Source organism: Miniopterus schreibersii, assembly GCF_964146895.1.
Source record: "Miniopterus schreibersii genome assembly, chromosome: 6".
NCBI lineage: Eukaryota > Metazoa > Chordata > Mammalia > Chiroptera > Miniopteridae > Miniopterus > Miniopterus schreibersii.
The window spans coordinates 22781945-22802545 of NC_138107.1; the positions used below are offsets into that span (position 1 = coordinate 22781945).

Genomic DNA, 20601 nt, shown 5'->3' on the forward strand with positions numbered 1-20601 from the left:
CATCCTTTCAAATTACCTGGAAAGTTGGAGACTTCTCTTATCAGTCTGGATTTGAGTTTTAGAAATAATTGAATATCATTTGAATACAAATCTAGAAATATTGTAGATAACTATAGTGGTTAATATGACAATATAAACAAAATAAAAAAATATTAATACTATATTAAGAATATCAGCATAATATAAAAGCAGACTGTGAGTATAAGTGAAACTTAGTTTTTTATATGGAAGGGACTTGGTGAAATTCCAATTCTAAAAGATAACGTCATTGACATGCATGGTACAGCTTCCCAAATGATGACTTTGGAGGATAACCTTGCCTGCGCACATTAAATGCCTAGTGATGGTGGAGTTCTGCTACAGGAGTCCAGTGGGTCCAGGGAATGGCCTCTAGTCACATGAGTAGTAAGAGCAGGACTGACAGCTTCCCAATGTCCGTGTTGGACACCATCCTTTACGTGTGTCTACAAACCCCTTACAGAAACACACACTCAATACCCACTCATGCTCTTAACATGCCATCACATATTTCTCTTTACTTTCTCATTGCTCATAATTTTAACCTGAAGTCCTCTGATCTTCAACGTCGATGAACATGAGAGCCAACAAAACCAAGGACATGCTCTTTTTTATTTAAGGATAGGTCAATACATACATTTTTCTTTATACAAATGTAATAGATATCCTGGTGTTAAGGCTGCTATGAGAAAGATCCAGATATGCAATCCCCAGGACTTATCTTCTAACTGGAAGTTTGTACTCTTTGACCAACGTTTTCCCCATTTCCCTACTCCCCAGCCCCTGGTAACAACCATTCTATTATGGTGATTACAATAGTTAATAATACTGTATCATATACTTGAAAGTCACTAAGAGAATAGCTCATAAATGTTTTCACCACAAAAATGTAATAGTAATTATGTCATGTGATGGAGGCGTTAACTAACTGCTACGGTGGTAATCATTTTGCAGTATATAATTGTATCAAATCAGTGTGTTGTACACCTTAAACTTAGACAATATTACATGTCAATTATATGTCAGTAAAGCTGGGGGAGGGGAGGAAGATACCAAGATATGTGAATCTAAGTAGAAGTGCATTTGGGGCTACACTTATAAAATCATGACCGCGATTTCAAATCCCATCTACCAATTTCACAGAAAAGAAGTTTATAAATATACTGCTGCTTGCCTAATGTCTATCAGCTGTTCTTGCAAACTTATCAGAAGAAATTAGTTTTTATATTTTTAACAAATACATTTAGGAAAAAAAACTACTGAGATTTTCAGACAAAGTAAAACAGCCCTTTTCCAATGTTTCCAAATGGATAGAAAGATTTTATGGAGGAACATACATATTTTTAGCAACAGTTTAACAACAGAAATATTTCTAAATTAACTATTTTCAAAAATTTTAAAAAGGAACCGAACATTGGTACTCCAATTCCATTGCTTCCCCTCTTAGAATATACACATTTAGAATATGAATTTTGTCAGCTGACTCCCAGATAATCCTGTTCCAAATGGATGACACTGCTAGGAAAAGCAGGTAGTTTCCTTATAAGGCCACAAGCCTCTCAGGATGCTTCCAGAATGTGTGCCCAGCAATCCAACACATCGGCATTCGTGTCCCGATAGAGGCCACTGTGAAAACGTGGCTGAGAGGCAGCTTTTTAGGATAATGGTCTGGCTTCCTGTGACGTGTTTGTCTATTCTACCAGTGAAAGGGGCCTTAAAGAACTAGCTGAAGGAAGTTCAGATGAAAACATTACCAGAAGTTTCGAGGTATTTTTTCCAGATTCTTAGAAGGGTATAAGCCCTTCCATAAGCAACATATGTTTGATACTGTGACTCAGGGCAGAGGATAGATGATTCCCATGGAAGCAAGAATAGCCCTTTTCAACTAAGCACACAGCTTCATAATGGAAGCATATGGAATGCTATTCTGCAGAAAGAGGAGCCTGCCTAACAAGACAGGCCACCGAGAAAATACTGGCAACTCATGTGGCAATGGATCTCCCTGCTGACTGGCCCAGCTGCCAAAAGAATGGGATAAATGCCTAATGTTCGTGAAATTCCTGACTTTAAGTGATGCAGAATATGGATGCTCCTCAAATAGGTTTATTCAGTAAAAGACTCATTGTAAGTCCCTACCTGTAACTACAGTTATAAGACATATGGAGAATTAGTTCAGAATGCATAGCTCAGTGATGCGCACAGCATGTAAAGTATGGGACTTTGGTGTCAGTTTAAGGTTACGTGGTTCTGGGGTTTGATGGTGAGCTGTCCGTTTGGAATCAAGCAGGCTCTTTAAGATAATGCCTCTTTACATAGAAGGGTATAAAGGATGATCTTTTACGAGAGCATCCCTGAAGGTTAGACAAGTCCTAATGGAGGAAGGATTCCAGGCCAAGGCAGTGCCACTATAAGGGATAATAAAAATGATGATGGCTTACATTTACTGACCACTTACTAAGCGCCAGGCACTTTGCCAAACACTTGGAAGCGTTATTTCATGAAATCCTAACAGCTGTATAAATACGGGCTATTATAATCCAAGTTTTATTGGTGAAGGAAGCGAGGTTCGAAGTGAAGTTTAAAGGCATTAGGTAAATTGACCAAGGTTGTACAGCCATTGAGTAATAGATCAGATGGTGCCAAAAAAGACTGGAGATTGAAGGGAATGCAGTAAGTCCATTAAACCTCCTCTCTCACAGGGACAATGAATGCAGTTTGGTGACAATGTCTCTTTCTATTAATGGGCTCATTATTTTCAATCTTCCCTTTTGGCTATCCCAACTGTTCTCTAGCATTCACTTTAATTTTCTTTTATACTTACTATGAGCTTGAAAGATGTCATATATAGAAAATTGGTAGAATTGATCTGAGATCCAAGCCTTCTACAGAAATTCTGATAAGCCTGGTCACATGGCTCTTCCATCATATGGAGCTGGAACACAAAGTCCCCAGGAGGAATGTGGCAGGGGATGCTGACATTTGTTTTCCATACTCCATTCTCCCTTGTAAGCCCTGTTCATGTTGGAAATGTGAAATGATATGGTCGTTTGGATTACTGTGAGTGTTGGTTTGAAATGATGCCTTGTTGTGTGAATGAAGAGCATGCAATAAACAGACTCTTGCCCATTTTCTCCTTACTCAATTGCAAGGGTGGAGTCACTGTTGGGAAAGGCAATTCACCCTAGAATAGGATTATCAAACTTTAGGGTGCCTGGGAATTACCTGGAGGGCCTGCAAAAACACAGGTTGCTGGGCCTCAACCTAGAGCTTCTAATTCAGGAGATATGAGTTGAGGCCCAAGAATTTGTATTTCTAGTAAATTCTAACTGTGTCCTAATGAATTGGTATTCCATTGCTTACCCTCATCTGTGGAGTATACACACATTAATGATATGTATTTTGTAAGCTGACTCTTAGATGATCCAGGCTCCTCTGGTTAGAACTCCTGGAGAAAGCAGGCTACTTTGTTAACGCTGCTGGTCTCAGGACCACACCTTTTTTTATTGCTATACCAGCCATTGCAAGCCCGATGAGCTGGCCTCTTCCATGGAATAGAGTTTTGTTTTGTCAATTACCAATATGTTTCCCTCCTGATTCTTTTCTTATTATATATCCTTCAAGGTACCTTAGTTGTAATCAGTACTTCTCTTATTTTATTGAATTCCTTTTCATTTAAATGGTTTAATGAATTTTAATAGAAAGCCCACAATGTTCACATTCATATTTCAAGTTATATTCAAATTTATTCAAAGATAAGATCACCCAATATTATTGGAGAAGTCTATATAAATAATAGAAGTGATGTTTTAGACCCGCATGTAATAATACTGTCTCTATATTATTTGCATAGGTTACAGAAATGTTTTTCTTAACACAGTCCTCCTGTTCCTCTTCTCAACTTGATGTATTAATTTCTGCTATTTCTGGCAATTCATTCTAGTACAAAAGATAAAATTTCAGCCACTTCAACCTTAAAAATAACAATTAAAAAGTCAACAACAAAAAAAGATGTGATTTAATCAAAGTACCCCGAATCAATGGAAAACAATTCATTTCATGAATTAAAAACTGGCTTAATACACATGGACACAATGACATTTCCTCTGACAATTGGAAAGTGATCTGAAAATTACAAATGTGGATTATGGCACATGTATCAATCTCTTCTCATCACTGCAGTTTAGACAGCAAGATGAAAGTTGTGCCTTCTGCTTCTCAACAGTTGAGTAACACCATGCTGGTTTTTACTGTAGCTGATGAAAGAAAAAGTATGGTAAACTGGAAGCATGTAACAAACACGGGAGGTCGTAATATGTTTCCAGGATATGGCGTCTTGCCATTGACCACAGCCTCTTGGAACAAGATAAAGTCATTGAAATAGTTAACAGATGTTAGCCACACTTGAAATGTAGAAGTTCTGTTGCTAAAAATTATGTAGGGTCGGCTGGAGATCTGGCGCTTGGTCCATAATTTAACTGACTTGGCAAATGGGAAGCTGAGATCCAGAGGCATAACGCGTATTGAGGCCACACACTTTGCGCACACTATGCAGGGCCCATAAACTACTGACAGCATGTACACTGTGCTAAGCCAGCTTGATTAAGTATTTCACACAGTATTTGAGACTTAGGGAAATCTTAGGGAAATCTGAAGTCAATTTTCACGTCTACTAAATTAAAAAGTTCTTTCTATAGGACCAAAAGAGTAGACTTTTCTCCATGTTCAAAGGCATGTCTACAAATTTTATTATTAGCTTCAGCTTGCAATTTACCCGATGACCGGCCTTATTTTGACTTCGAAATGTGTCCACTTATACTCTTTTGAAAGTACCTTTCTTCCCCCCACTCTTGTCTATTTCTTCACATTTCAGAACAAGCTGACAGTATTTTGATGAATATCTGCAGCTGAAATGGATCTTCTCAACCTCAAGTCGCAAATTCATTCATGTCAAGCATGGAAGGAGGCTTGTGCTACTTTAGAGTTTGTGGTTTTATCCACAGCTTTGCAAATAAAGTCACCAGCTTCCATCACTTTGTAAAGATTCACACCCTGTTAAGAAAAGAAGGGATACCAGAGGGGAAGAGGGATTTGGGAGAAAGAGGAAAAACCAGATTTGTTTTAATTTTAAGTTACTTAATCATTTAAAATGACTCAAAAAAACCCCCCAACATTGCTTATTTTTTATTTGGGGGCAACCTTTGTAGTCAACATTTTAGATTTTTCTTTTTTATTAAAACCTATGTTGAATTTGACCCTTGTATAAAAACCACAGGCTGGCCACACCTGAATAAATCAGTATAATTCAGGTTGACACCTGAATTCTAGGTAGGACAATAATGGAACTAGAAACAATCTATAAAATGCCAGTGAAAGGCAATTAAAATAATAATTTAGAGGAGCTTATAGATAAAGACTTGGGGAGAAAAAATAGCTCTTTACTAAGAAAGAAACTTGATAAAGTTGTAAGAAATACAGGAAAGTTGGCCCAGCTGGGTGCAGCTCAGCGGTTGAGCATCGACCTAGGATCCAGGCGATGGAGGTTCGATTCCCAGTCAGGGCACATGCCCGGGTTGCGGGCTTGACCCCCAGGAGGGGGAATGCAGGAGGCAGCCGATCAATGACTCTCTCATCACTGATGTTTCTATCTCTCTCTCTCTCCCTTTCTCTCTCTGAAATCAATAAAGATATATTTGTTTATACATTCAAGTTTCCTATATGTCTTTTTAAAAAATTTTTAAACCATATTCAGAAACATCATTAATGATATGCTATTGAAGGAGGTAGCTGTAGGTCAAATAAAATGAACAGTATTTAATAAATATCTGGAACTTGTTTGCCTGAGGTCGTAGTGTCTGAAAGCTTAGGTAAATCCATGTATGACAGGCAGAGGAGTACAAAGACCACGTTCAAGGCATACTCCTCATTTCTAGGACTTGAGAGAAAGAGAGGAAATCCCATTTTGTAATCCAGATGATGCTTTTACATCTCAGAAAACATTATGAACTTCTAATCATCTGTGAACTGTTTTTCTTGCCTTTTATATTCTCCCCCTTAAAAAAATCTGCCTTATAGACTAAGTCAGTCATGTTAACAAGCATGTGGCAAAACAAGGTGCTGATGTAGGTGGATGTTATTGTAGAGCATGTGACTTCAGGTACCACTTGTAAAGGGACGGTTCTTGCCGTCCAGTGTCTCACATGCTAAGTATTGGCAAGCTCTGCTCTTCCACTGACCATGTTAAATGTGCCCTGGGCTCTTTGCCAGAAACCCTAGTTGTCACTGTGAGAAAATCAAGATCTCCGTTTCCTCCAAGGAAAACATCTATAAAAAACCCCCCAAACTGTGAAAACAATAATCATAACAGGAAAGACACAGGCTCTAATTTACAAAGCGTGTAAAACCAAATCAGATAAAACATTAAAATAAAAGCACTTGAAGGTCATGAAGCACTATAAAAATGTGAAATGGTAGCATTATTGGTGATTGAACTATAGCAATAAGTTACTTTATAAAGCTCCCCAAAGATTTTTTATTGCATTTTCCCACTGTGCATTTTAGCAAATAGCAAAAGTATAGTAAAAACTTTGACCTGAAAATTGCTTCTCATCTGAGATGCATTCCAATCTAGATCTGCAAAGAATGCATGAATGTTAAAATATGTAAAACTAACTTACTGTATTGAGCCCCAGGCCATTAAGCATATATAGCAAATCCTCAGTGGCTACATTTCCAGAAGCACCTTTTGCATAAGGGCAGCCACCTAATCCCGAGACTGCAGAGTCCACCACATTGATCCCCATCTGAAAAACAAACCAAAACACCCAGGGCTTGTATATTTCTGGCATCTGAGTTGTTATATTTCAATTTAACCTGTTGCAAAGAGCAAATAAGCAAAATCTGGACCATTATTCAAACATTCACTTACCCACCGGCTGCTAGAACAGTCCTTGGGGTGCTGCTTTCTTTTCTGACTTAATCTCATTTTTTAGGCTAACGAACTCTACTAAGGATCTCAGGAACTAGAATAATAGTAGATCAACAATGGGATGGTGTTTTCATTGGTAGCAGCACACTTTTGTTTGTAAGGGGGTAAAACTTGAAGTAAGATGCATTCACACCTAGGTTTTATATATTCATCAACCCCAAGTTTCAAGCTTTATCCTAAAAGCATTATATAAACAACATGAAATATTTCTAACAGACCAACTCAAAATCAAGGTGCCTTAGAACTCTGGTAGTGGGAGCGTCACTGTTTGAAACACGATTTTCGTGGGCTCCATTCACCCAGTCTTTACTGAGTCATCATTTTACACAACCCTGCTGCTTTGGGAGAAGTGAAGAAATAGTTAAGAGGCAGGACATCCACTACTAATAATAGCACCAGCTCACATTTACCAGGTCTTCACTAAGTGCTGGTTATTTATTCTTAACACCTTTATGAGTATTAACCCTCAATCCGCAAAAATCCATGAGGTAGATGCTCTTCTGTGACCCCCAAATCACAGACAAAAAAACTCAAGTACAGAGGGATCACATATGCTGCTCAAGGTCACCTCTGTCTCCAGAGAATTCACATTCTGCTGTGATCTGTGGCCTCTGAAAACAGTCAAGTTGGTACACGTCATGTGTCTGGGAACATCAGAGACGGAGGGGGGACCTGCCTGTGCTGGAAGACATGAGCACAACAGGGCCTGAAAAGGGCCCTGGAGATGAGATTTGAATAACAGGACAAGAGTGGCAGGCGTATCATTCCTCTGTGAAAGATGATAACTGGGTAATCGAAAGCTACCAGGAGGCCATATCTGATTCACTCCTGGGCATTAAAGAAAAAGTAACATGACCTCATATAAAATGAGAAGCACCTGAAAGCAAGAGCTCTCAGCCAACCTGCTAGATCAGCAGTTCTCAATCACAGAACCAGAATCCCCATGCCCAGAATGTTGGATCCCCAGAGTTTCTGATTCAGGAGGTCTTGGCTGAAACCTGAGAATTTGAATTTTTAACAAGATCCCAGATGCTGCTCTCACTGCTGCTCTGGGGACCACTCTTTCCTTTTTCTTTTCTTTATTAATAACCTTTTTATTTTAGAATCGTTTTAGATTTTCAGAAGATTTGTTAAGATAGTACAGAGCATTCCCATGTATTCTGCACCCAGTTTCCCTATTAACATCTTCATTATTACAGTATAGTTGTCACAACTAATGAACAAGTATCAATATGTTATTATTAACTCAAGTCCATGCATTATTCAGACTTTCTTAGTTTTTAACTTAACGTCCTTCTGTTCTAGGAAATCCTTCAGAAGACCACATTGCATTTAGTGCTCTTGCCTCCTTAGGCTCATTCGGACTGTGGTAGTTTCTCAGACTTGCTTGCTTTGTTGACTTTGACAATTTTGAGTAATACTTGTCATGTGTTTTGTACAATGTCCTTCTGTATGGGTTTGTCTGATTTTTCCTCATGGTTAGACTGGAGTTCTGGAGTTTCATGAGGAAGATAAGAGAGGTGATTCTTAATTCCTCACACCAAGGGTGCTGTGATATTTTATGATTCATTAAAAAATATGTATTTGGTCATTCAGATGACCAAATAGAATTTCTCATATTTGGTCTTCCATGGTTCCTGGCTAGCGTGCCTAAAACCCTTGGAATTTCCTAAGTGATGAGAGTTATAAAGGAGTCTTTGGTTATGTTAATGAGGTGATATTGGGATCTAACCTAGGATGGGGGCTGGTTGTTGTCAGTGGAGCCACCATGGTTGGGATTTTCAGTCCCACCTCTGACCTCTCGGGAGAAGAAAGGCTGCAGGTTGGTCATTGACTTTGGAGGGCTTCCAGGTCGGTGAACGCGTGCAGGTGCTGGGAGGGTCACGTGCTTGCAGAGGGCGTGGGAGCTCTGTGTTCTTCCTTATATCTCATCCTGTGCATCTCTTCCACCTGGCTGTTTCTGAGTTACATCCTTTTATAATAAGCTGGTCATCTAGTACATAAAATATTTTCTGAATTCTATGTCATTCTAGCAAATTAATTGAACCCAAGGAGCGAGTTGTAGGAACCTCACATTTATAGAAAGTCTGTCAGAAGTACAGGGAACAACCTGCACTTGTGACAGGCATCTGAAGGTCAAGGAGGGGGTAGTGGGGACCTCTAGAAGCACAGACGATAACGTGGGCTTGCAACTGGCATCTGAAGGCAGGAAATGCAGGCTTGCAGGACTGAACACTTAAACTGTGGAATCTGATTCTACCTGCGGAGGGGCAGCATCAGGATTAAGGTGAATGGTAGGGCACCAGGTGATGAGTATAGATTTGTTGGTTTGGGTGGGGAAACCTCCACCCTGCCCCCACTGGAACTGAGTTCAGAAACCCAAATAGACATGTACTGTAGAAATAGCTTATGACGGATTAGCCTTCATCGCCCGGCTGAGGTAGTGTTTTCCAGGTTCCTGCACATGAAGCTCCACTCCCCACTTTCCATACTGTACTCTTTGGAAAAAAGTCACTATGTACAACACACACTTAAGGAGTGGATAATATCTACATAAATTATTTGACATTCTCCTATATGGGCGATTGGTCTATTCTCCCATATTATATTTTCAAATATTTGTTTATATCAGTAGGGACTCATAGGTATTTATTTTTCACTTTGGGTTATAATCCGATATTACTTTACATGTTGGGCTGCTCAAGTTGTTTGAGATTTGGTCATTGGGAGCTCTCTCTGTTGGCTCCTGTGTTGCTTTGACAAGGCAAGGGGGCTGTGCTTTTTAAACCCCTCTTCTAGTTTCTCCCTCATGAGACTTGATGTTTTCTAAGGCTCACAAGGACTGAACTGAACCATAGTCCAGAAGCCCTGGATGTCTTTGGGACCTAAAACAAGTTTACAAATATAATGTTTGCTTCTGCACCTTCAGTTCTCTTGATTATACTCCTCAACATACGAAGGTCTCGATAGCTTTTCTTCCATTACCACAGCCTCTCTCACAGAGTGACCTGACAAGCTCGAGCACATTCAGGTGTTAACAAGTGACCAGCTGAAGCACTCATCCATGGAACATCTAATTTGCTGTGGGTCAAAATAATAAGTATAAGAAATTATGTTCTAGGAATGAAATTTGTGGTATTGTCCAGTAGTTGGGAAAGACAAATGTTAAGATACTGGCTCTTCTCTGGGAGTCTGCCATGACATCAAACAAGCAGAGGAATTCTTTACTTACAGGCTACAATTGATCAATTCAGTAGAATTTAATCTATCCCTCACAAAGACAGAAGTTTTAGTGGCTCCCAATCCTGGTTACCCATTATAATCACCGAAGGACCTTTCAAAACTAACACTCAAACTTCTCCCCAAACCAATGAAATCACAGTTCCTGTCTGGGAATAGGTCAGGCATTGGTATCTGGTGATTCCTCTGTAACTAGGTGCGGGAACCCCTGAGGCAGAGGTTCCATCCATCTTGTTCTTTATCAGTCCTGGGTTTGAGTCAGCTTTAATTTTAGAGAAGCTCTGTACCCTGGGGCAACAAAAATATAAGCATGACTGGTCAACTTTTGAAAGACAGCAGTTTTTGAAAGAAGATCCAAAAAAAGGTATGAGGTAGCCAAAGTTAGCAGTACCAGCATGATGGGTGAAAGGTGGCTTCAGTCCACCATGAGGGTTGGAATCCACATATCATGTTCATTTCCCCACTACTGAGGTTGAAGGCCCTGCAGTCACAAGGCTGCAGAAAGGACACTTGTTGCCTTGACAAAAGGACACAGTCTTAATTGGCCTTTTGGGAGACGGTGAAAAACAAGTCATTCTTCTCTTGTAACTAAAGGCCCTACTGAGTGCAACTAATGTGCCCTACTGGGTGGCTAACATGAAAGGATTATTCATGATAAAAGGAACCAGAGTCACGAGAGAGGAACAATAAATAACCAGTGTCAAAACAGAGCAAACATAAATAGCAAGTGAAGGTAGGAAATCAATTTCACATTGAGTCAAAGACTGAGAACAAACTAAAACACTGATATTTTACACTTTCAGCTTGAAGATTATTAGCAATGAAGTAGTGCAGAGCAATAGAATGTGAAAAAAAAAAAACAACAAAACCCTACAACTTCAACAATATGGACAAATCTCACAAACAATAGGTTGTATGAAAGAAGAAAAGAGAGCATACATTATGATTGCATTTAGATAAGTTTTAAAATAATGATCAATGCTGTTAGAGGTTAGGATAGTAGTTAATCTTTGAAATGTAAATAAAAATGGGCACAAGTAGAGCTCCCCTGGGTGCTGACAACACTCCATTTCTTGAACTGGGTTGGTTACACCAATATCAGTTTGTGAAAATTCTCATAAGTTTGAGCTTATGAATTGGCCAACTTTCTGTGTGCATTAGACTTTGATAAATTTCAATGACAATAAAAGCAGGGTTGTTGAAACTTCAGGTAAATAGAAAACTTAAACTAGTAGGAAAATAAATTGTAATTATTTTTTTCTGGCAAGCAATTAATCAGCAGTTAGTCTTAGTTGCCCATATCCATCATCCCAGTAATTCTTATCAAAGAAGTTCTTCCAAGGAATAGTCCACAAACCCTAAGTAAATACAGGGGTTGGCAAAAGTACATTTCAGCTGTGAGTATGCGAAGTCCAGAGTTTACTCTTGTATTATTATTAATTATTGTATTTTCCATATGAACAACTGTAAACCTACTTTTGCCCACCCCTGTAATCAGATTAATATGTATTTTATATATTTTTTGAATGTGTATGTGTTGTACATTAAACACACCACTCACACATGCACCTATATATATATATATATAGATTCATCACAGAACATTTTTAAGAATAAAAATTTGAAAGCAATTCAAATATCTATAATGGAAAATAATTTAAATTAATTACGGCATAGCTATAAAATGTGCTGATGCTATGTAAATGTGTAGTTAAGGAAAAGAAACATGTTAGAGAATGTTATAAGAGTATATAGAATCGTGATCACATTTTCAAAAAAAATACGATTTGGATGGCATTTCTAATACTAACAGTGTGATAACTGAGTGGTATGACTATAGGTAATTTATTTTATTTTAATTCTGTTTGTCTTTGTTTTCCAATGTCTCCAAAATGAATGTTAATTACTATACATAGAAGTTGAAAATAAGTTTTCTGTAAACTTTTGCCTGCTGTAATATGATAGTAAATAGATGAGAATGAGCACAAAGAAATCCAAGACTGAATTTCTTATGATTTTGCATCCAATCGATCTTTCCAGGGCCTAGGACTGAAGAGCTAGTCTGCAAATCTGGTAAAGGCAGGTGCGATCTGGGTGAAAGGTTACCTGGAAAATGGTCTTTCCCTTTCCTGGTATCAGACTAGCTCTAGACATAGATTCTCCTTCAGTAAGCTCTTCACAAATTAAATGAATCAATTCTAAAAGCAATATGTGGATTTAAAGTTTAAAGAAGCAAACTTACAGAAAGCTTATTAAAGTCTACATTACCTGGGAAAAATATTAAGATATTAGTTCACTTAAAGGCTCTCCCTCTCTCAAAAACAAACAAAAAACCCCACAACACACAGTACTTTAAAAGTATTTCTTTTTTATGGAATATCCCTTAAATTCTGTCCTCTATTAAATGTGCAGTTCTATTCCCCAGAAATAAGGATCTTCTCAATGGATAATGTTACCCATATACTACCCATATACTTAGTAAGAAAACTTGATTTTCCTATGCATATTTTTTCTGTATCTACTTCCCTATTCCACTAGAAACAACAGCTAATATTATGTAAACAAGTTATGAACAGGGTCTGAAGAAAAATATTATTTCTTTTCATCAATTCTGTATGACAAACAAGGGGACATATTTGTACTTTATTATCGAAACTGTGGCATTAAAGTAAATGCCATTACGTGTACTATATATCATATATTTGAAAATAATTGGGCCACTTACTTAGCTGATGTCATCATACAAGAGATTATCTACATTAAGAAATTATTCTTAGAAACTCCCTCCAGCACTTCTCCAAACATAAAGCACTACTTTCAGACTTTCCGGTTCCTCGGGGGGGGTGTGTGTGTGTGTGTGTTTGTGTGTGTGTGTGTGTGTGTGTGTGTGTGTGTGTGTGTACACGCAAGCACAAGCAGTGTGTTGCGCCATGTAATGCAAACACAAAGCCTTTGTTTTTTGTTTGGAAGGAAAGGGCAGCTTTAGATGAGTAACCACAGGGGGGCAATGTAGCTCTAAAATCCACCTAGATAGAGTCAAACATTTACAACTCCGTGGTGTTCCAGAGCAAGAAAATGGCAAACACGTAAATAAATAGCTTGATGTAATTTAAATAAATACTTTCCTTTAAAATAAGAAAAAAAATTTACAAATGGTGTATCACACAAACTGTAATTCAATGCATTCGGTACATATTTTATTCTTCCTTTGACTCGAATGTTTATTAAGCCTGTTCTATGCGCCAGGGACTCAGAATACAAAGTCCAGCACCTCATGAAACGAAGCTCTTGAAATTGAAACGACTATATATTTTGTCTGTCACTGAGAAGTAGCTTATTATTGTCAAATGAGAAACAATTCTCTTTAGAGCTAAGGGAATTAATTCTCCCTAAAACAAAAAAAACCCAGAACTCAAAGACTTGAGGTGTCTGTCCTTGGCTCCCACTTTTCTCAAAGCTCAGGATTAGAGCTATTAACCCAGTAACCCAGGATATGGTAAAATTGGGGAGCTCATCTAGTGTGCTCCACCTGCTCGAGCTCTCCTGATATGTGCTCACTTAAGCGCTGAGGAAAATAGATAAAAGAGTGGCTGCTTTTTCTGGAAAAGGGAAAATCTGGCTGTAGCTACATTACGAACATATCTCTCTGTACTACACCCTTGGGTGAATTCTGAGGAATGTTAATTTTGTATGGTGCTTGGATGCCCAGATGAGGATGACATGCTAAGTGAAAAGTACCATCTTGACTTGTTCTGGGTGCTGTCAGATCTTACTCTTTCCCAAAGAAAACTGAGCAACACAGTAAGAGGAGCAAAAAATTATTTTGCACAATATTTAATGAAATCTAAATTTTAGGTACTGAGGATATTAAAGTCTCAAGGAACATAAAATTTTGGTAATGTTATTTTTTGAAATGACAGCTACTTTCTTTACTTTTGAAGATCAAATTTTATTTAAAAATCTGTAATAATGTTAGATTTAATTTTAAATAAGACATTTTCTGATAGTGGAAAATACCTGGATTTATGTTACTCTGGATTTAAGTCATTTTTGGATTTAAGCTAATCTGGGGGAAAAGGCAAATATTCACAAAGGAAAAAATATTTTAAAATATGTTCATTTTTCTAAAATTTTTCTCCTCAGCTTGTTCCTCATAGCCAATATGCCCTCCAACAGAGGACTGCAATTATCCAGACATAAAGTCCTTTTCTAGTCCAGTGGCCAGGCCAGATGCCACTAACTGGTCCCAGCAATCTTTCCAATAAGCTCAGGTCTTGCCTTGGGGTGCTTCTCAACCAGCACTCTGCATAGTTACTACGTATTGTTAGGGTACCAGCTGATGTGGAACCCTATTTGCTATTCATATGTATTATGAACATAATATCATGCTATATAAGCCACAGATAATGAACAGTTAACATACATGAACAAAACCCAGTGTTTTAATAAACTGAAGTACGTACCTAAATTGGTATGTAACTAATGACAGACGTCCAGACTGCTGTTGCGGGGTGACTGAGCTAATGGTGACTGGTTACTAACGCTTTCATGTAACATCTCTCGCCTTAGAAAGGTTTTCCTATGTGCGTCTTGCCTCTTCATTTCCTTACCACATCCAGTGAGCTACTCTTACCTGCATTTAGCGTATTAAAATTGAGACAGAGATGGGAGTGTGCACGTAGAGGGCATGGTGAGAAAGTAGAAGGAAAAGCAGATAAGACAGGGACTCTCGCCCGGCCGGGCGTGGCTCAGCGCTTGAGCGTCGACCTGGGATCCAGGCGATCGGGGTTCGATTCCCGGTCAGGGCGCATGCCTGGGTTGCGGGCTCGATCAATGACTCGCTCATCATTGATGTTTCTCTCTCTCTCCCTCCCTCTCCTTTCCTGTCTCTGAAATCAATAAAGATATATTTAAAAAAAGAAGAAAAAGACAGGGATTCTCAATTTTTAGCGACACTGAGAAGATAATACTATTAGTGAACATTGACCAAATGCTTACTTTGTCATATCGCACCACATGCTTCCCATGGGATAAAACCTCACCAAGTCAACGGGGAGTTGTTATATGTTCCTGCCTACTTGACTGATGAGGAAACTGAGCCTCAGAGAAGGCAAGTGCTATTCCTGCTTCACACGGGTGGTAGGACACGGTCAACGACTGTGGGCCACTGCCCGGTATCAATAGTTCACATTTAATTAGCACGGGCCACATGCCGGACGCATCCCTAACCACGGACTATTTCATTTGATTGTGAATTAGGAAGAGGGCATCGACGGATCAAAAGGCTTCATTATGTCTTTCCTAAACTTTCTGAAAAGTTTGTATAACAACTTAGCAACATTATCAAGAGACTTGAGAAAGTAAGCGATTGTTGTCCCAGGGATAGTATTTCTAGGAAGCTAACATGAGAAAATAGCCAGAAATGTTAATAGAGGTTTATGTTCAAGGATGGCTGGTTTTTGTAGAATGACTTACAGCAGTGGGAAAGTCCGTAAGTTAAATGCCCAAGAAGAGGGAAACAGTTAACAAATTATGTAAGATAAACTCTTAAGAAACAAATGTTTTCAAAGAATATTTAATGGTATAAAAGCGATTATTAGGAAATTGAAAATTAGAGGGCAGGATACTATGTTTGGCAGGGTTGATTTGTGTTTCTATTTTTAAAAATCTATTATATATGTATATAAATCTATTACACATATATACACACACACACATACACACATATACATGCACACACACAGTCATGTAATTAGGACAAGTGAGCCTTATTTAAAATTGTATATTCTTCTTTCACAATCATTCCTTTTCTCTACAACTAAAATACTCCCCAAAGTAGACTGGCCTTGCTCTATTTTTTCTGTTCTTGGATTCAATTCAAATTCTACAGATGATTCCTCTCAGAATCATCTCCTTTTGCCTGTTCTTGGGTGGATATTGCCCCTGCACTACTTTTGTCGCCATCCATTCTCTCTAATCTATTGGCACAAACTATTTGGACCAATTGTGATAACAGCAAGACCATATATTTTTTTCAAAAGTTAAAGTAGCAAGCAATATATAGTAGCCTCATGAGGTTATGAACTTCATTCTACCTGATTCAGATACCTTCAGCACATGATATAGTACCTAGAACATAACAAGTTACTATTCAAATATTTTTTTAAAATAATGGAACAAATGATATGCATAAAAAAAAAATAATGCATGCAATATCAAGACCTGGGTGCAAGTGTGTCTATCGGTAATAAATTAACTTGATACAGTTCAATTAGAGACACAGAACTACATAATAAGGATACCAAAAGAAATAAAACACATCAGTGGATCACTATTTTGTTTGCTCCCTAAACCTTCTTTTAGAAGTGCCTCATCATAAAGATGGTTTTCTGGAACCTGTTTTTTGTTTGCTCCCTGAGGTTTTTATTAATCCTGGCTGCAGTTCATTAGACCTTCGGGTCAGTCAGTGTCCTCCCCCACAATTTGGAGCAGAGACAAAGACAGAATCCATCATTTTTGGAGGTGAGATATACAGCATAAGGCTATGGACAAGCAATTTTTTTTTTTTTTTTTCAGGAGCAACAGGGAGCAAAGAAATTCAATCTGTAGTAAAAGGTAAAGTGAAGCACAGTTGAATCAGAGAAATGCCATCTGAATTCCAGACAGCTTTTCAGGCCTTCCTGAGGACCAGCTTTAATTTCCTCCCTACCTTTGTTTTTAAAATAACATTTAATGAGAGCTGTGCCAAATGCATTTAACCACACAATAATCCTAGGAAGTAAGTACTATTATTATTATCCTCATTTCACAAATAAGAAAACTGAGCCACAGAATGTTTAACATGATCACACAGAATGTCACATATTTGGTAAGTGGTGAAAGCTGAGATTCAGAATGAGGTGTAAAGGCTTCCAAATCTCTGCTTTTGACTTGTCTGTGTACTTCCTCTCAGGTTTCCATGAGACATCCTGGTATCCACATAATAAAGTCTCCTTTTTGCTGAAGGTAGCTCAAGTTGGCTACTGTCACTTGGAAACAAAGGGTAGTAACTAACACATCATTAAGTTAATGACCTGGCAGAGATGATGTCCATAAATACAATGGGCTATAATACAAGGTAGAATGTGATAGCTTCTATAAGAATTAAAAACAAAGCCATACAGAAACACTAGTGATAGGGTTTCTATATTTTGTAGTGGAGCAAGGAAGGAGAGGTAGGGGAACAAGTTCGACGAATAGTTTGCCTCTGAAATGGGCGATGAAGGATGTGGAAAAGTGCAGAATGAATATTCTACAGAGAAGAAACATTGAGAAAGACACATATGAACAGGCCAAGGACATGCTGAGATTTTAATGAGACTTTTATTGTAAGGGGTGCTGGGGTGTGGATGATCCTGATCATGGTGGGCCCTGAATGCTTTTCTATAGGGTATGAACTTTATTCTCTGGGAAATACAGACCTACTTAAAGTTTATGAGTAATCATACCATCAGCATTTTGTTTTACTCAGGTTTCGTTAACAAGGGAGCAATAATTGAGATGGATAGAAGGTTGAGAAACATGTGGATAGAAATACTAGTTAGAAAATTAGGGCAATGTACCAAGTTAATGGTGATGAGTATTTAAAATGAAGTGAAAGGGATAAATATGTTTAAGAAATAAATTTGAGAAGTTTATGAAGTAAAGTATTATCTAAATCAATGAGGAATAATGGAAGTAAAAGATATGATTAACAAAAAGCATTGTGACCTTCTAGTTTAACAGCTAGCTGAAGGATGATCCATTAACTGGAATGGAATGCAGCATCAACTAGTGAAAGGTAGAAGTTGCTTTCTTATAGAAGACTGGATAGGTAACACATGTTTCTTGAAACATCCCTGATAATTCGAAATGAACATTAATTCTTTTTGATGTCTCATTACATACCCATTTCTGCTTGCTCATCTGCATCTGGGGTGATTTCATGCTTCAGTCCTGCTCTAATTCATAGTTAAGCATTCTTATAACCCAAAGAATTTGTCTCCACTGGGCAGTAAAATAATTTTAAAAGATATGACAACATGTTTCCTGCGTCCCTGAGAAGAGTCCAAGGCGCCTCCTCTCTGCTGAGTCATAGGGGTGTGGTTGGTGGTAATGGGTGATAGAAATTCTAGATAGGTTTAGGGGAGCCCTAGAACAGAGAAGACTGGTTCTGCTTCCAAAGTTGTATACTGGAGTTGTACACAAGACTCAGAAACTCTCATCCTGCTGGCTGAGATTCCTGGGCAGCAAAGGCAAAGTGAGGTGCCCGGCAAGGGGGAGTCAAGGCAACCTCAAAGACAATAGGGCACTCAAACCTGTCATGGAAAGCATACAACAGTTTCCAGTTTGCCCCAGTAAAGCCGAGGGGGCAGTGGAAAGTGCAGAGAGTACAGGACAAGCACAGATCACGGTTAGGGGTACCATCACAAGGACAGAGGCTGACCGTCCTGGAAGGCTCCATCTCAGGGGTGACCAAGGAGGACTACGAATGCCAATGGACCAGGTAACCCCTGATGGCAGGATGGTAATTAAACTCCCGTCAAACTAGCTCACTCTTAAGAACAGGAGGAAAAGAGGAGTAGGAGACACTGTTTTTTAAATGAGAAATGACTAAGCTGATTAACATATATTTAGCCATTTACTAGTGTATATTTATCTGGGGGCATTTAAACTGGAGGATTCATTAAAGTGGACATTGTCATATATTTACAGAGATATGGAGTTTAAAGTATCTTACAATGTTACATCACTGTATGAGTATTACCACTCACATTCTGATTATTCATTTCCAGTAACTCAAATTCAACTTGATTTCTAAATAACTTAGCAAGGAACTTGCTTACTCAAGAGCCACCATTGATCAGAATATCTCACAAGATATTTATGGTAACAATGATATTAATTTTTCTAAGCAGTGAGTACAACTTTAAAGAAGAAAGCTTAGTAATACATGAAATTGGAATGGGTTTTTCTCCAGTTGAAGCCAACTATTCAAAGAAGGTAGGAAAACAAGAGTGAGTATAATTACAATTGAATATATAAGAGATGAAGCAGGTTTAGAGCAAACCAACAGATCTGGAAAACATGATATAATCAACGTTTGAGGCAGTGGTGGGCAGTTGTAGTTACATAGCTCAAGATGATTATGTGGTCCAGAAAGTAGACATATTCTGCATGGTTCCAGAAGGAAACAGAGAGAGGTAGATTGTGCTTGATTATGAGGGATAACTCTCTAGTCATTTAATGCTGCCCAAATTTAAATGGGTTAACTCTCAAAATAACAATCGCCTTGCCACCGAAAGCATTGTAAGGCAACCTAAATCTACAATTGTAGGAAAAATCCCTTCTCTAGTGAGTGAAGCTATTGTCCTACTGATGGCCTCTAGGGTTTTATCAAATCCTATGGCTTTCTATAAATGCATGTTGAATTTAGTTTGCTCAATAACATGTAATTCTGTCATAGTTATAAACACAGACAGATAAAATTAACATATTAAGAGCTTCTACTATTGTAGTTTGAAGCAACACATTACTGAAGTCAGTCCATTCTTTGGCATCTGAACTATGACACAGAAATTCTAAGCAAAGACAGTGATTTCATGAGAATAAGCCTCCAGATGTTATGTAGCTGTGATGTCCAGTGCTAATAGCCAAGAAAAAGTAACATAAAACATAGTTTTTAAAAAAGCAAACACTGTTGAAGATTCTCCTGCAGGTTGCCAAATCCACACATATTTGGTGTTTGTAGCAAGGCTGCCCAATGCCACTAGACTTACCAAAGCTTCCACATAACATATAACATACTTAGGATTTTTTTTTTTTTACTTAAATATTTCCAATGACCCCAAATTCAATGTCACCCTTAGTTAAGAATAAAAATAGATAAGCAGATAGCCCTTGAATTGGACTAGTTCTAAAAATTGTTATTTCCCTCACATTCAAAGGAGAAAAATTATATATAAGATACATAGAAAAATACACAATGTTAATTAGGGGGAAAAAACACAGATTGATACGGCCAAATATCCAATCTGGGCAAGAATGCAAGTTAGTCTCCACAACTCTCACAACAGAACTAGTCAGGTTCCATCTGTACCTCTGACTTCCAAAGAACATAGCCCTGTGACGGTCAAGTGACTGTCCTGAGAGGTCTCGCATGTCCATCCCTTCTGTTATCACGGGACTGATCCCTGCAGGCTTGCATTCCCCAAACTCCCAGATTAACTGGACTCCTGCAGGTTCGGCCACTAGACGGTTCTGAGGGAGGGAGAAGCCAGAATATTTCCCTCTCTGTATCTCTAGCAGAGCCTCTTTCCTCTGTGGCTCCGTGTGCCCTC

At 38.4% G+C, this 20601-nt stretch overlaps 1 protein-coding gene across 3 annotated transcripts in view; it reads right to left on the minus strand.

Annotated features, from left to right (window-relative positions):
* Positions 1-616: 616 nt before the first annotated feature.
* The window catches only part of HMGCLL1 (3-hydroxy-3-methylglutaryl-CoA lyase like 1), a 136088-nt gene continuing 116103 nt past the window's right edge, over positions 617-20601 (minus strand). For 2 of the 3 annotated variants that reach the window (XM_081140142.1, XM_081140144.1), the window contains exons 8-9: positions 6693-6818; positions 617-5067 (exon numbers count right to left, since the gene is read on the minus strand). In XM_081140142.1, the coding sequence (XP_080996268.1) occupies positions 4966-5067; positions 6693-6818 (228 nt within the window). In that variant the 3' untranslated portion in view covers positions 617-4965. The remainder of the gene's footprint in view (positions 5068-6692; positions 6819-20601) is intronic. The other variant, XM_081140143.1, reaches the window with a different exon arrangement.